Raw genomic sequence first — 17,846 nt, 5'->3', positions numbered from 1 at the left:
GGGCTCGGGGCTTTATTGACCTCTTTATTTAGGCCCATACATGTCTATCATTTTTTAATAACTCGAACATTGATCCTATTTTAAGCGCCGCTCCTTTTCCTTTTTAACGCACCACCACCACCACCACCAGCACCACCGCCGCCAAGCAGAGCGAAGCACCATCTCTGAGGACTTAGGTCATCTTTCCCCTCTGAGGCCGCGGCTGTCAAGTGCCAACATTAATGCTGCGTACAGTAAATGTCGTAAACGCCAGAGACAGTTTGAAGAACATCCTCGTCATGTCGGAGAAGCGTGTGTGTGTGTGTGTGTGTGTGTGTGTGTGTGTGGAGCGGCTCGTATAACTGTGTGTGAAGGTGAAGAGGGAGGATTACTGATTATTAACATAGACATCTGTAGCTGTAATACAGATGTGTTTAAAGTCTGTTTGGAGGCCGAATGCAGATAAAAGAGGCTTTTTAAAAAAAAAAAAAAAAAATTCTGTTGACAGCTTTATAAAGCAGTGATCAGACGAGTGGTGGATTCAAAGTGAAATTCAGACGAAGGAGGAAGAAGAAAGGAGAGAGGGAGAGAGACACAGAGAGGAAGAGGAGGAGGAAGAGGGGATGGGGAACGAAGGAAGGAAGGAAAGAAAGAAAGAAAGATAGAAAGAAAGAAAGGGGACAAGCCGTCTGCTGATGATGGGATCCTCCTCTGCCCGCCTGGTTTGCAGTCTGGTCGCTTAGCAACTGCAGCAGCCTAAAATAACCTGCCGGGCGACAGAAATAGACCAAAGATATATGGACAGATTGGCCCCAGTGTGTGTGTGTGTGTGTCTGTGTGTGTCTGTGTGTGTGTCTCTCTGTGTGTGTGTTGACATATTCTTGAAAAGATGTGAGTGGTTTTCCAGCACCGCCACCGCCACCGCCACAGCCGCCATCATCATCGCCACGGCCACCGCCACCGCCGCGCTCTGCTCTTCTCTCCTCTCCTCTGCGCCTTTTTGTTGCACTTTGATCACATGACCGAGCCCCAGTTGTTGACGGCGTGAAAACATGTGTGTGCGTTGTGCGTTGTGCGTCGTGACTCGGGCATATGGCCGACACACACACACACACACACACACCACCACCACTACCACCAGGCAGGCAGCAGGCCCCATTAATAGCCGTTCTGGCTGGTTGCTATGCTGATCGTCAGGGAAGTGACATCAGAATGTTTAGTCAGCACAGCACAGCACACCGCCGGCCGGCCCCCAGTCGGAGACAGTTGCTAAGCAGTTTCTGCACCTTAGTAACCACTCCACTGTCACGGCGACAGAGGGAGGAGGACATTAATGGAAACACGGCCGTGACAGCGGAGGAGGAGGAGGAGGAGGAGGGAGGGAGCAGCAGGTCTCGTTATTAACCTCAGAGGGTTCAGTCAGTGTGATGTGAAACCTGTTAGACTGTCTGTGTGAGCGCAGGAGAGTAGGCCACACACACACACACACACACACACACACTTGGAGACACACACACACACACTAGTATATGTACAGTATCGAACAGGCAGCTAAACACACAGTGAACGTAGCTTTGCATGATCTGCAGTAATCATCACGCTGCAAAAACTCAAAATCTTTCCAAGAATAGAATATTTGTCTTATTTCTTGTCAAAATATCTAATTTCTAGTCAAAACTAATCTCTTTCCACTAAAAACAAGACTCATCACCTAAAAATTAGATCATTTTCACTTGTTTCAAACAAATTTTCACTTGAAATAAGTAGAAAAATCTGCCAGAAAAAGGGAGTTTTTTTGTGCTTGTACATAATAAGAAAGAAAAACTTGCTCCACTATCAGATTTTTCTACTTATTTCAAGTGAAAATAGGCTTTAAATAAGTAAACACGTGACAAAGACATAATGGTGGTCAATGTGAGGCTTTTATTAATGTTCTTAAGCATCTACAAACTGTTAACAAGTTTCTCATACGTTCTTATTAATCTCTTATAGTCTGGCATTATTAACACTTATATTATCTTATGAATGCAGAATAATGTTAATAAGGATCTTATTAGGACATATAAGGGCCTTATTATCTATTAACTAACGCTTATTACAAGGACCTTAATATAAAGCGTTACCGAAAAATCTGCCAGTAAAAGGACGTTTTTTGTGCTTTTTAATGTGATGAGTCTTATTTTAGGTATAATGAGATTAGTTTTGACTAGAAATTACATTTTGACTAAAAATAAGATAAATATTCTTGGTAAGATTTTTGTAGTGATCAGCAAGATCAGTCAAAGTGAGTAGACGGAGTTCGTACTGTACAGTGACAGTCTGACGTTACAGCATAGTTTCAGAAACCACACACACACACACACGCTGCTGCTGCCAAAAACCACAGAAATGAACCCCTGTGTCGGTCCATAATATAGAGACCACAGGAGCGAGAGCCGCAGCTTTCATATTTCATATTTTCATATTTCAAGTATGCGATGCGGTGAAGGAAGAAGAATGAAGCGTGACATGTTGCCCAATCCTGTTCCTCAGTCGGACCCCCTTCAGTTGTCCCCCAGCGAAACGAGACACCACCGCCGCCGCTGCTGCACTGTGATACGCCGTCATACGGGTCTGAAGTGTTGAAAAAGTTCAAGTATTTCACTGCTGCTGGACTTGTAGATACGTTTGGACGTCAGACATCAGACATGAAAATACACCGTTTGCTCATATAGTTGGAATAATTCAGTTTTCAGGCACATTCCTCTGTTTATTCCTATTCATACACATCACCAGTAATCACATTTGACCTTTGACCAGGTGCAATAATCACATACTGAGTCCCAGTTACCCAGCTGAAACGAATCCATGCTGCTTTGTTTGTTTGATTGTTTGTTAAATCTTTATTCAATCAATTCAAACGCAGCCTAAAATACCCACAGACACGAGACAGAAACGGACATTTGCAAAACAATAAAAGACAAACAGAGTGGGCAACACCGGCCCAAAAACAGGAGTGATCGTTGTGTGCAAAAGAGGCAATAACATACAAACATACAAAATAAAGATACAAGTGGATATCAAGTTAAAAACCTCTACATCTCAGCAGAATATACATAATTTTAATGTGGAAAGTATGCAACAATGTCTTAACGCATTGATCCGTGTCAGGGGCGACCAGACTGAATATTAGTGACTGAGTAATATTGGACGCTCTTATGCATGAAATCCCCTCGAACATGTGTTTCTGTTAAATTGACCAAGGTTGAAAATTTGAAACAAAAACCCCCAATATTGTTCAATACCGCTCAATGTGTTGTGTTTAAGCCTGAATACACAGTTTGTAAAGGTTGAGTGTGGTTTAATTTTCACAGTGATATGCTGGGAAGAGATTGATAAATACAGGTTTTTAGAAGATCTACACTTTATCTATCAAGAATAAATCACATTATCACAATCATTTCAAATCAGCAACAACAGTGTAACGTCAGTGATGAACAAATGTCATACAAAGTAATTAAAAAACTGAAAATATAATATACAGACACAAGATTGAAAGCAGTATAAAGTGATTTAAATAAAATCCTAATTGATGGCGAAATACCAACATTTATGTGTTTCTTACATTGGTTGTGCAGCCTTCTTTGCTATTGCATCTGGTGTATTGTGGGAAATTTGTCACACCCCTTCGTTTCCAATTTTTGTTTCCTCTCTGGTAGAAATCAGACTTCCTGTATGTACAGTACAACACTTTCCACTGTTAAAGCTCTTAGCGTCTCGAGCAATTAAAAACAATATTCCCTCTGACTGGTGATTTTAAAGCTGCTCGGTTCACTTCCGCAACACAAGAGTCTTAATGTTTTCTCCTTTTTTAACAGTGACATTCATTTATTTTCTGCCCCCGAGGCTATACGCTTGCACATGAAGAGCGTTCAAATATGAATAAAAAGGCCTGGAGTAAAAAAAAAACAAACACTGCAGCTGGCTTCGGTGCTCTTAAAGCAACAGGACGAATCTCTGACGACGATGATGATGAGATAAGGTTAAAGTCTGGACGTCTTCACTTGGGAGCAACAGGTGCCGATCGTTCATTTTCTTTGGCTTCTTTCTTTAAACTTCGCTCAGAGTCGATGTAAAACTAGAAAAGTGTGGATCTGATCTGGGTTTTGATCAGACCTTCACATTACTGGGGGATTGTATCAACCCAGAGATTATGGCTATGACTATAATACTGTGCAGCAGATTTACAGCTCAGAGTAGAAACAAAAAAACACCACTCACACTTAATCTGAGTGTGACTGAGTGGATTTTTTTGTATCATGCACGAAACATGATTCACACCATCTCTTCCCCCTTTAAAAACCACAGTCTCTTCATTGATGTAGTGCCTCTTTTTGCTCACATTAATTATTTATCCTTATGTCATTAAAGCTACAAAACACTGTTGCTGTCAACAGACACAGAGGCAGAGGAGGAACAGAGTCGTCGTTTCACACACCTGTAAAAACTAAAAGGTCATGATATACTTTTTGATCGCTTTTTTTTTTTTGGTTTAGGCCAATTAAAAGTTCATGTTTAGTGAATTAACAGAAGTAATAAAGGCCTCATTTTCAGGATGTGACATATTTTAACACAGTTTCTATTTATATCATACGATAGGAAATTTATTTTGGTTGGTATCAGTTTCAGAATGAAGATCGTCAGAGAAAAATCTCCAATTTCTGAGTCAGTGCCCTGAGAACAACTTTATCAGTAATGGCTGATTAATCACAAAATAATCGCTTATTTTGTATTTGTTGTAAAATGACTGAGCCTAGATCTTTTTCTGGAGCATTATTTTTTACTTTATTGCTTTAAAATCCTCTTCACACTCCCATTGCAACCAATTAATTAAATGCTTTTTCACAAAAAAGGGAAAAATATCAAGTCACCAATCCTGTAAAAACACCAACCAATCATTTTGAACGCCACAAATGAATTCATTGGATCACGATGCGTCTATCAAACTGGATAGGATAGTTCGTTAACTATAAACATATTTATAATGTATTTAAACAAAGTAAAAAGTTCTTTTTATTTATAGGCTATATTATTTTACTGGTCGGGCCCACTTAAGATCAAATTGTGCTGTTTGTGGCCCCTGAACTGAAATGAGTTTGACACCCCTGCTTTAAAGGGATGTTACCCAAGTGTTTTAATAAGGAGTAAGGACGTACTACACTGGTAACTCATTTCATAACGACAGCTTGTAAAAATAACCTTGTTTTGTTGACACATCAATCTGTCAGGACTTTGTAGATTTTTGTTTTTTCTCCATTCTCCATTGCGGCGCCATCTGACTGGTTGCAACTCTGAGCTGATTCATTTCCAGCAAACTGATTCAAACTACAGTGTGGGTCAAATGTCAATATAACAGACTGTGCATCAAAAAACAACAGTTCAAGTTAAAATTTGTAACTTTTCCACATTTAAATGTCCAAAAATTAAGACACCAATCATTGCAGTATCCCAATTTATTTTGCAATTACTTTCAAATCTACAGAAATCCTTTTATTTTATTACACTAAAGCGCCGTTGTCTCCTTTTGCGGCGCCTGTCAGTTGCATCACTTCCCCTTTGCAGCAGAAGTAGCCACAGTGTTTGTGGTTTAACACATTTACTGAACATTACTGCAGCCAAGTGAGATCAATTTTTATTGGCCGGTGGTGGTGGTGATGATGATGATGATGAAGAGAGCAACTCCCACGATCCCGCGCTCTTTCACAACATCATCAAATTCAAAATACTGTACATCTTCCACTATTGTTTTGATTAACAAACCACTGGCGGCTGCAATCAGATACTGTGTGTTTAAAAAAAGGAATTTGCATCAACATGTTATTATGGTGTTAACTCTTTTTTTTTTTTTTTAATCTCAGAGGAGTTTCTACATCCAGAAACATTGTGTAAAATGTGGTATCAGCGTCTTTCGTCTGTCAAACTTTCCCTAACATGACTGGCTGCTGTCAGATCGCCACAGAGGAAATGAATGAATGAATGAAAGAAAGAAAGACTTTTTATGACATAATTATAAATGTTTTGCCCAGAGGGAGGATATCAAATCATCCCCCACGAGTCATGAGGCAGAAAGTTGAAGTTGAAGTCATGACTCGTTGGCGCTGAAGTCAAAAAGTCTCTTTTGATTGAGATCAACTTCACATGTCTGGAATAAAATAAAATAAAAAAAAGTCTGTGAACGCAAATTAAAAATGAGGGAAGACAGAAATGTTGGCAGCAGATGTTATCTCAGCTCGTTCTGTAAATCTCATCAGGCAGTCGATTCCTCTCAGGGTTTTTTTTTTTTCTTTTCTTTTTTTTTTATACATTGATCTTGACCACACACAGGTGCAGCTATGAGCTATTTTGGTGCCTTATCTCGCTGTAAAATTACACCACTGCTGTTCTTCCACTCCCCTGCTGCTGCTGCTGCACCCACACCACTTTGTCTCTGACGAGCAGAGGAAGCTGTTTTTACACAAAAAAAACAAAAAAAAAAACTGCTGAGATCAAAGCTTCACATACAGACGAGCATAATGTTATCAAGGTTTTTATAAAAAGAACCTTGGTGAATTATTTAAAGGGATAGTTCAACATCTTGGCAAATTGGCCCATTGCCATAATCCCTATAGTTTTAGCAGTAGGTTTGTTACCTTTAATTGTCGGTGCAAGCTATTTTTAGAACGGCAGAGCAGAGCCGTGAGCTGCTCAGAGCTACGTTACTGAGGCTCATGGGATTTCTTGGTTTCCCTCATCAAACTCATCAAATACACAATCCAACAACTCCAAAACGCTCTGGTGGACAAGTTGTGACCTGCACATTCACCACACTATGAGATAATAACAGAACGTTACGAGACAGAGTTGTTTTAGAGGGAAATTCATGCAAAAAAACTGATACGCGTTCCTGTCGGGGGCAGTTTTTCAGCAAGCAGTCTCTGCATTTACCTCTAAAACAACTCTGTCTCGTAACGTTCTGTTATTATTTCATAGCGTGGTGAATGTGCAGGTCACAACTTGTCCACCAGAGCGTTTTGGAGTTGTTGGATTGTGTATTTGATGAGTTTGATGAAGGAAACCAAGAAATCCCATTAGCCTCCGTAGCGTAGCTCTGAGCAGCTCGCGGCTCTGCTCCGCCGTTCTAAAAATAGCTTACACCGACAATTAAAGGTAACGAACCTACTGCTAAGACTATAGGGATTATAGCAATGGGCCAATTTGCCAAAATGTTGAACTATCCCTTTAAGTTGAATGAGTGAAACAGACTTTTAGTTTCTCTTTGTTCTGCAGATGCAGGCTCAGGTTTGCTGCTGCTGCTGCTGCTGCTGCTGCTGCTGCTGCTGCTGCTGCTGCAACATGTGTCCTGTCTGTTTTACTAAACACAGCTGGATTTCATATCTGTAAACACATAATTTAGTATGTTTTTTATTTCTCTCTTTCATATTTTGCCCATTTCTAAGTTTGGGGAAGTTGCTTTTGTTTAAGCATTTTTCAGGCGTTTCTTTTCAAAGTAGATTGTTTTTTAATTGGTCTCAAGTTCAGCTTCTCATCTGTGGTGGAAAAGGTCGTAAAAAAAAACTGTGAAATCTGGCTTTTTCTCAAAACTGCAATTGGAAACTATCACCAGTACGTTGCTCCCTCTTAGTTCATTTGAGTCTCCGTGTTTCCCAGTCTTCACCTCCCCCTCCTCCCCCCATCCTCCCCCAGGGAGAACTTCTAAACCACATTGCCTTGGATCCCTGTTTGCTTTAATGCGGGTCCTCGCTGCTGCTGCTGCTGCTGCTGCTGCTGCTGCTGCTGCTGCTGCTGCTGCTGACATCAATTATAACTTCATATACAGTCGTTTGATCGTCTCTGTGTGTGTTTTTGATGTGGCCTCTCTCTCTCTCTCTCTCTCTCTCTGTCTCTCTTTCTCTCTCTCTCTCAGAGTGAAGATGGAGCGGACCAGGACAGTCCGGAGGAGGGGACGCCAGCGAGCCCCCGCACCAAGCGCAGAGTGGGCCGCCCGGGCAGGAAACGCAAACAGCTGCTTCCTGTGAGTCCTTGTAATTTATCCCTGTAGTGCTTTTGATGCTGTGAAAACCCACAGTGGAGTGAGTGATTGACTGATTGATTGATTGAATGAATGATTGATTCTTACCTGACGACGTGTGCATGCGCTGCTGCTTTACTGGAGCGCTTTAACTCACATTCATGCAGCTGTCAATCACACTCAGCTCAGTTTTTTTTTATTTCTTTATTAAGGGATATCCGAGGACACGCTCCAGTAATTAAGTGTCACATCCGAGTGTGAGCTCTCACCTCCTCACAGCAGCTCCCCACTGCAAAAACTCAAAATCTTACCAAGAATATCTGTCTTATTTCTAGTCAAAATGTCATTTCTAGTCGAAACAAATCTCATTATACCTAAAATAAGACTCATCACATAAAAAAGTAGCTTGTTTTTTACTTATTTCAAGCTTATTTTCACTTGAAATAAGTAGAAAAATCTGATAGTGGAGCAAGTTTTTCTTTCTTATTATGTACAAGCACAAAAAACTTCCTTTTACTGGCAGATTATACTTATTTCAAGTGAAAATTTGTTTGAAACAAGTCAATTTTTAGGTGATGAGTCTTGTTTAAAGTGGAAAGAGATTAGTTTTGACTAGAAATTAGACATTTTGACAAGAAATAAGACAAATATTCTTGGAAAGATTTTGAGTTTTTGCTTTCATGTTACACTAATACACCTTGTAAAAAAAAATTCATCCCCCCTGATGCATATGCGCTCTCCAGCAGCAGCAGCAGCAGCAGCAGCCGTTAGCTTCATTTCCTCGTCGTCGTTTTCAACCTTGTCATCATCAGTCTCACTCTTATCAGCATGACTCCAAACCCCCGCGTTTTTCCACGCTCCTCCACGCCGTTATCGCCCTCTCTGCTTGAAAAGTCAAAAGCAGAATCTTCTAAAGCGATCAGCGATTTACAACAACGATGATGATGATGATGATGATTTCAAACCGAATCCGAGGAATTTTAATCAGATCCTCCTCCGACCTGAACGAACCGCCGTCAGTCAGTCGGTTTCAGAGCAGCGAGCGAGGAGCCATAGATGACTGTTGGCCTCCACCCACACGTCTCTCTGTCTCTCACTTCTTGTTACAGTAGATCAGGAGGAGGGAGGATGAATTAACTACATGACAAGAACAGTTTTATTTTTACGAAATGTAAACAAGCTTCTTGAAACACACACCTTCGTCCGACACACACACACACACACACACACACACACACACCTGCTAACAGCTGGGAAACAGTCTGACTGGAACAACTGATCTGACATCTGCCTTCAAGTCACAAAACTGTCTTGACTTTGACCTTAAAGCACAAATAAATAACAAAATCCTTAATGTTTTTAATGGGACGATGTCATCAGTGTTACTTCCTACAGAAACATGGGGCTCCTATCAATACATGTATGATTTTATAATCTTATTTTTGTCTCTAATTTTTAATGGAGAGCTCTAAATCCTGCAATATCTTGGCAGAATGCCCTGTTGAACTTTATAGATGGAAGACACAACATTTTTTAGATCCTGACTTATCTTATTAGCATGAACTTAGCTTTAAATGGTCGATGCTGTGGCACAAGTGTAAAATGTGCATATACATTTCTGAATCTGGAGACCTATAGGCCTGCTACTGTGGGATTACAATGAGTCTAAATTCTAGCAGACATACATCGATTATTGATATAGATTTTATAAGATTGTTAAACTTGGCCTAAATTATATGAAAGCTATTTATTTTATTGCTAAAAAAACTAATACTACAATAACTATGAGACTTGTAGCTGGTGTGTGAAAAGGAAATGCTTTGCCGTAGCTGAATTAATTGTTAAAAGTTGACCAAGAGCAGTTGAAATGCACCCTGGGAGTTGAGGTCAAAATCTTCAACACAATTTTGTAGTTGAGTTTATTTAGTCTATTTAACAGGGACAAGGCTAAATACATAAATTGTGCCAGATTTAGCTATAGTCCCTGGGCAGCGACAACGGTTACATCCATACATGTATCATTGTAATCCACAATTATTACTACAGTATACTGTACAGAAAAAATGGGAAGCATTGTTAGTTAAACTACATCATATCCTAACATACATTACATTGAATGAATGAATGAATGAATGAATGAATGAATGAATGAATGAATGAAATTGTTTATTACGGTAACACAACACCAATATCAAAATCAATCAATCTTTTAGCTTTTCTTAAAACTCAACAAAGAACTAACGTGACTTCAACTCATCACTGAGCTTCTTCCACATTTTAACTCCCAAGACTGAAACACATTTATATTTTATATTATATATTATATATTATTACTCACTTTACACATTTTGAAAATCAATATATTTCTCTTAAATTATAGTTTCCTTTTCTTACTTTTAAATAACTGAAGAATACAAACTGGAAGACTGTTATTCTTTACTCGAAAAATGATTTACATTGTTTTTACAGTAGGAACACAATATCTGAAAATTGTGAAAGCATAAGATCTTATAAATAGTGGGTTGGTAGGTTCACAATACAGTAGCACACTTTCTTTATTATTCTAATTACTCTTTTTTGAAGATTGATTATAGGATCTGTGTTTGTTTTATAAACATTTCCTCAGACTTCAACACAGGACGTCAAATATGGAAATAGAAGAGAATAATATAACATATGCAGACATTTCTTACCTTCAGAGTCAGAAATACTTACTCAATTTCACATATATGATAATAATAATAATGAAGCTTTGATATTTAAAATGTCAAAACAATACGTACATAGTCAGTATTCACCTGCTCGGCCCGTGAGGCTGAGTGTCGGAGTTTCCCTATTGGCTGCTGCTCTTTCAGAATGAATTCCCGTTTACGGCTTCCATTGCATCATCAGGTGGCGTTTACAGGCAGACGGCGTTTCCCACCTGTCTGTCACTAGGTTTACTCACTTTTTTAAGAGCCCTTGAAATACATTTTTTTCCCATAAAGCACCTTGTGACTAATGTGCCTGTAGCTGTTTCCTGTAGAAGAGAGAGAGCGATGCCAGCGCTGCCCCACGGCCACAAGATCGGGCTTTCCCTTCGCACACACACATACACATACACATACACACACACCTCTCTTTGCCTTTTCATTCATTCATTCATTCAACAGCTATCACACAGCAGCTGATATAAACAAATGAACCGGCCTCTAACTGTAATATAAATCAGATTACAACACTTTTGTTGTCTCGTGTTCTGTCAAACAGCAGCGCTCTTAATCAAGTTTTGGTAGCAGCAGGACAGGAAGACATTGTGTGTGTAACAATGGGCTGCGTTTCCATCAATATTTCACACTTATTTTTCCGTTTTCTGACAACAGAAACAAAACAAAAAACGAAGACATGTAAATGAGATTAAAATATTAAATCATAATGAATTAAAATACTGTCAGTGTGGGAGAGAAGCAAAGAGATAAAGGACTGAAACCAGCTGACACTGAGCTGAATGCAAATATAATGCATTGACATCATCAATATGCTAATTAGCACATTCAATATTTAAACTTCTACTTTCCATTGGTCACACAGTCCAGACATACAGTATATCAGGTTTTTCAACCTGCTCTTGCTCTTGTTTCTTAAAGTATCTGTTGCCATACTGCGTAGAGCTTTATTTATTACTAATTATTATTAATTACACCATTATATTGACAACAGAATTAAAACCAGAAACATAAACTCAACTGTCACAGGACAAAACAGGCAAATGAAGCATCTGTCTCAAGCTGCTTATTGGTACTGTAACTGTAAAATCTTCTACGTTGGTTTGTTTCTTTGTTCTGAAAACTTATGGTGTAACTCAGACCATGTAGTTTAAGAATTGCCTCGTTGAATATCTTTTTTTTTTTTGTAAAAAGACTAGGCATTGTAAGCATGAGCTTCAGCCTACACCTTTCCAATTAGCTTCATCCCTCATTGTATTTTATTTAAGGTATATTTAAAGTAAATCTCATTTGTTGCTAATCAAATAAACTAAACTGAATCTTTTAAGGCAACAATCAGCACTCATAATAGGAGAATGTATATATTTATAATATATATAAAGTGAATTTTAGGCCATAATGGGTATAAAAAGCAATCTACACTCACATGTGCTCATGCTGGACTGTTTTATTTTTGCATGTTTGCATGTTTTTAAGGAGACCTAAGTAAAATATGCACATTTCTCCCAGTTCAGTTCAGTAGTAGTTACAGTATATTAACCCGTTAACCTGTATATTTTTTTACTTTTACAAGGTGACTGTGTAACTCCCTGTGTGTGTTTCTCCTCTGGAGGTTTGGACTGGCAACCTTCCAGTCACCTTTAGGCCGACGCCGCTGATAATAATAATAACACTAATAATCTGTGCCGTATTATTACCGCAACGACACTGTACAGCAGGGGTTCTCAACTAGTTTCACTGTGGGACCCACATTTTCCCGTGGTCATTAAGTCGCGACCCACTTTTATAGAATTCAAACCAAGATTTTTTTTTAAGCCTTTAAAAACTCATTTTGCTCTTTATTGAGCAAAAGTGCATTTCAGGGCACATGAATGAAACTGAGGAGGACCATGACAACTGCATGTACGGAAGTGAATAAAAAAATATCAAACTGCACAAAATGGAGACTAACAAAACAATATATTTGACTTCTAATGCATCTCTGCATTCAGAGCATGTTCACAAAAGTGAATCAATATCAAATTGCACAAAATAAAGACCCACAAAACAAAACAAGATTCACTGCATTCAGGCCACATTAATAAGAAACCGAGGAGGACCATTACAACTGCATGTGTTCACGTGACGTGTGCTTTCAATATAGACACAGTCGGCAAGCAAGGAAACGTCACTTCCGGTTAGGGCCGTGGGGGAAAATAAACCGTGTCCCCCATACACACTCATGCAAAAACGCGGCATTTTAAACCTTTGTCAAAGGCTTTTTCGCCGTCCTGTCTTAGTTTTAATCACATGTATATGCTGACAGAGAGCTATATTTTTAGAAACTCATCACGATCTGGGTCGATTGTTGTCCGTACATTTAAAAATATTAGGTATTTCACAGTCAGTCATATTTGTCTTCCCCCACGGCTCTGACGCTCTCTTAGTCGCCGCCGGCCGGCTCTAGACACTCGTAGACACTGCCTGAGTTATTGTGTATTATTTTGCACCGCAAATAAATTCAAAAACCACAACCTGAACTTTTATATCGGAACTTCGCTCATCTTCTCCAAACGTGTAACGCTCTGACCGGAAGTGAAGGTTGCCGACCCTGCTGACTCGGTGTAGGCTATGGCTGTGAAAACTTTATATTTTAAGATGTACGGACAGCAATCGACCCAGATCGTGATGAGTTTTCTAATATATAGCTCTTTGTCAGCACATACATGTGATTAAAACTAAGACAGGACGGCGAACAAGCGTTTGACAAAGGTTTAAAATGCCGCCTTTTTGCATGAGTGTGTATGGGGAAAACGGTTTGTTTTCCCCCACGGCCCTAACCGGAAGTGACGTTTCCTTGCTTGCCGACTGTGTCTATATGTTATTTTTCAAAATAAAAGACATGTCCAACATCAGATGTGCATTAAATATTATTTCCTTTTTTGACCGGCTGTCCGCGACCCATCCAGAACGGGTCCGCGACCCACTTTTGGGTCCCGACCCACCAGTTGAGAACCACTGCTGTACAGTATCTTTATTCACTCTGACTGACAGGTCGGGGCTTTGGCTGCTCCTCTCCTCTTTCTCCTCCTCCTCCTCCTCTTCCTCTTCCTCCTCCTCCTCCTCCTCCTCCTCCTCCTCCATATCTCTCTCTTTATTCATCCTCTCATCGCTCACCCTGTGTGTGTGTGTGTGTGTGTGTCCTTTTGTGCTGACTGAACGCTGTGCAGTGGAATCAGCAAGTCAATATAGCTGATCAAACAACCACCCCACTGTGTGTGTGTGTGTGTGTGTGTGTGTGCGTACAGGTCTGATCATGCTTTGATGTCGGAGCGAGATTATTACAGTCCTGTCATACACACAAAAGTACATGTAACACACACACACACCGACACACACAGCTGCACATGAAACACAAGTGCATGATGACAAAAGGTTCAGTGTGTCTGCAGCTGATGTTTGTGCTTCAGTCGCAGCAGTACTACTGCAGTTTCAGTACTACTGCAGTTTCAGTAGCATCGACGCCCACAGTACTACAGTACAGTCACACAGGTATTACTGTAGGTAGTACAAGTGAAAAAGCAGTTTTAGTACAGTTAGAGAAGCAGAATAGTAGCTGTATAGTAGTAATGGGAAAAGTAGTGATAATGGTTTTATAGCTGTAGTAGTTGTAGTAGTACAGTATGTACAGTATGGTTGGAGCAGTAGTAGAAGTAGTTTTAGCAGTATGTTTAAGCAATATATCACGACAGGCCGTGGTATATGCTCATTATACCACGGACTGGAGTGATATATTGCTTTTATAAAACGGTTACGAATAAAGGCAATATAAAAGAGGGATACGCAATCAATTTCATGTAGTTTTATTCAACCAGAAATACATATTATCCAATAAAATAGCCTCACTGTGAAAAAAATAGTCCCACCTCTCCAGACGTTAGCTCCAAGTAGCTCTGCATCTCGTCTTTTCCTCCGCTTTTTTTCAGGTTAATGTCACTGCTCAATCCACTCTACCGTTGTTAACCCTCCCCGGAGGTGAAAGTTCACCTTAAACATGTGGATTCAACTACTTTAGTCCGTTTTTTAACATCGTAAAAACATCAGCTGTCTTTTGCTACGGACTGCGACAGTCCGTTGTCATGGATACATGACAACAACTTCCATTCATACCAGTCATACCAAAGATATTCAATAAATGGAAAGATACTCCATGAGCGGCTGCTCCAATGATATGAAATGGTATACACTTCCTGTCTCTCTAAATGGGCGTGGCCAACCGTCACCCCACCTCGTCTGTGAACGTGTGTGTGGATTTATACAATTTGTAGGTAGATGAAAGTGAGATATTTATATTTTCTTATGATAACATTAAATATTTACACTACTAACAGTAATATTTAGCATGACAAAAATAATTTAAATCATTTTCACGGGAGTTCGCGGCCGTTTGTTTGACGTTGCCTAGGAGATCTGTGCCAAATCTCGCGAGAGTGTGTCGTAGAGACAGAGACAGGTCTGGAACAAAGTGGATTTTCTCCGGATCTCTCCGTCTGAAAATTACCATTTTGGTGTCAAACTGTTCAGAAGAGATGTGGCTTGTGAAAAATGAGTCCAAAATTCGCTTCAGTGACCGTGGGGAGAAAGGCCCGACCATAATCGGTGTTCACATTAAATTGTCCCATAGGAATCAATACACTCCAAACTGCCTCTGGTCTCTCTAAAGGGGCGTGGCCGTGCAGAAGCCCACGTGACATGCATACAGGAAGCTGACTCGTCATGAAAGGTCTTGGTTTATAAACCGTCTTTGGCTATATGCTCAATATACCACGGTTAACAGCCAATCAGATCGCTGGATTTCACCTTTCCGTTTTATAATATAGCAGTAGTACTAACTCCATCAGTATGTGTTGTCATAGTGGTAATGGTAGTAGTAGCTGATGTAGTATGTGTTGTGTAGCAGTAGTAGTAGTACTAACTCCATCAGTATTGTCATAGTGGTAATGTAGCTGATGTAGTATGTGTTGTGTAGCAGTAGTAGTAGTAGTAACTCCAGCAGTATGTGTTGTCACAGCAGTAATGGTCGTTTTAATTGTAGCAGTATGTGTTGTAGCAGTAGAAGTATTAGTAGGAGCTGAAGTAGTATGTGTTGTTGTTGTTGTTGTTGTTGTTGTTGTTGTTGTTGTTGTTGTAGTACTAGTACTACTACTAGTAGTAGCAGTTGTAGTAGCAGTAAGCTAGTAGTTATAGTAGTAGCAATATGTTGAGTAGTAGTAGTACTAGTAGTAGTAGTAGTAGTAGTAGTAGTAGCAGCAGTAAGGTAGTATAGTAGTAGCAATATGTTGAGGAGTAGTAGTAGTAGTAGTAGTAGTAGTAGTAGTAGTAGCAGTAGCCTAGTAGTTATAGTTGTAGCAATATGTCGAGTAGTAGTAGTACTAGTAGCAGTAGTAGTAGTAGCAGTAGCAGTAAGGTAGTAGTCATAGTAGTAGCAATATGTTGAGTAGTAGTAGTACTAGTAATAGTAGTAGTAGTAGTAGTAGTAGTAGCAGTAAGGTAGTAGTCATAGTAGTAGCAATATGTCGAGGAGTAGCAGTAGTAGTAATAGTAGTAGTACAGTAGTAGTAGTACAGTAGTAGCATGGTAACGATGTAGCTGTAGTACTACAGTATGAACACAGTTTGCAGTATTACTATCTGAGGTTGTACATACAGTATGTACATGTACTTAAAGCAGAAGCTTCTCGCCCAGTGAACAAGAACTCTGCTGTTACTGTGTCTCTCTCTCCCTCCCTCCCTCCCTCCCTCCCTCCCTCTCTCTCTCACACACACACACACACACACACACACACACACACACACACACACACACGCGCACACACACACACGCGCACACACACACACACGCACACACACACACGCGCACACACACACACGCGCACACACACACACACACACACACACACACACACACACACACACACACACACACAGTGGAGTGTGTCCAGGAATAGAGCCATTGTTGGAGCTCGGCTCAGGGTGGAGCCGTCAGTGACACTAACTATAGAGAACAGAGAGGGAGGAGGAGGGAGGAGGAGGAGGGGGGAGAAGGCCTCACTTTTTCCTCCCCTCTCTCTCTCTCTCTCTCTCTCTCTCTCTCTCTCTCTCTCTCTCTCCTTCGCTCACTTGTTCACCTCTATCACACAGTACAAGTACACACCGGTTCACTCGCCTGCACACACGCACCCACGCACACATTATTATTAGAGTAATGATGATGGTTTCATGGGTAATTATTAGATTAGCTACTTGGTCTTTAAAGGGATAGTTCAACATTTTGGCAAATTGGCCCATTGCCATAATCCCTATAACCTTAGCAGTAGTAGGTTCGTTAGCTTTAATTGTCGGTGCAAGCTGTTTTTAGAACGGCGGAGCAGAGCCGCGAGCTGCTCAGAGCTACGCTACAGTCGGTGGCTAATGGGATTTCTTGGTTTCCCTCATCAAACTCATCAAATACACAATCCAACAACTCCAAAACGCTCTGGTGGACAAGTTGTGACCTGCACATTCACCACGCTTTGTAAGGGATAATGTATAGTTCGGAGGTTGTTATGGAGAAATAAACCCCGACAGGTTGTATGGAACCCCGACGCGAAGCGGAGGGGTTCCATACAACATGAAGGGGTTTATTTCTCCATAACAACCGACCAACTATACATTATCCCGCTTAGAACACGGCCTACAACTAAATCATTCAATAATGTAACACAAAATAATGATAAAAAGAGATTTTATTCATGTAAAATTAGACCGTTGCTCGGGACGCCGCTCTGACCAGCGCAGCACAGAAAAGAGAAAGTATGCAGGATATTTACTTTATGTTTCATTTTTACCGTCATTAAATAGCTTCAGACTAATAGTGATGTTAGATAAACGACTTGTAACCTGTTGCAGGGAGAGTGGAGGCTCCTTATTTCCACATCGTGGCTGAAAAGTAAACTTGCATCAGAACTTCTGACCGTGTCACAGCTCCTCTCCTCTCTGTAGCTCCGCGACACAAACGCACCCCATAATCTCTTGTTTATGACAGATAGGACTACACACAATACATCGTAACGTGTATGGTAATCCATCGACCCACTG

General features: G+C 40.3%; 1 protein-coding gene across 5 annotated transcripts in view; it reads left to right on the top strand.

The window, feature by feature from the left end:
- dnmt3aa (DNA (cytosine-5-)-methyltransferase 3 alpha a) overlaps positions 1 to 17,846 on the top strand; it is a 76,169-nt gene that overhangs the window by 3,559 nt on the left and 54,764 nt on the right. For all 5 annotated transcript variants that reach the window (XM_085771793.1, XM_085771790.1, XM_085771789.1 and 2 more), the window contains exon 2: positions 7,922 to 8,029. In XM_085771793.1, coding sequence (XP_085627919.1) covers positions 7,922 to 8,029 — 108 coding nt within the window. The remainder of the gene's footprint in view (positions 1 to 7,921; positions 8,030 to 17,846) is intronic.

Source organism: Trachurus japonicus, chromosome 24 (genome assembly GCF_045865225.1).
Source record: "Trachurus japonicus isolate A0001 chromosome 24, Traja_1.0".
NCBI classification, from domain to species: domain Eukaryota; kingdom Metazoa; phylum Chordata; class Actinopteri; order Carangiformes; family Carangidae; genus Trachurus; species Trachurus japonicus.
This window is presented reverse-complemented; position numbering and strand designations above follow the sequence as displayed.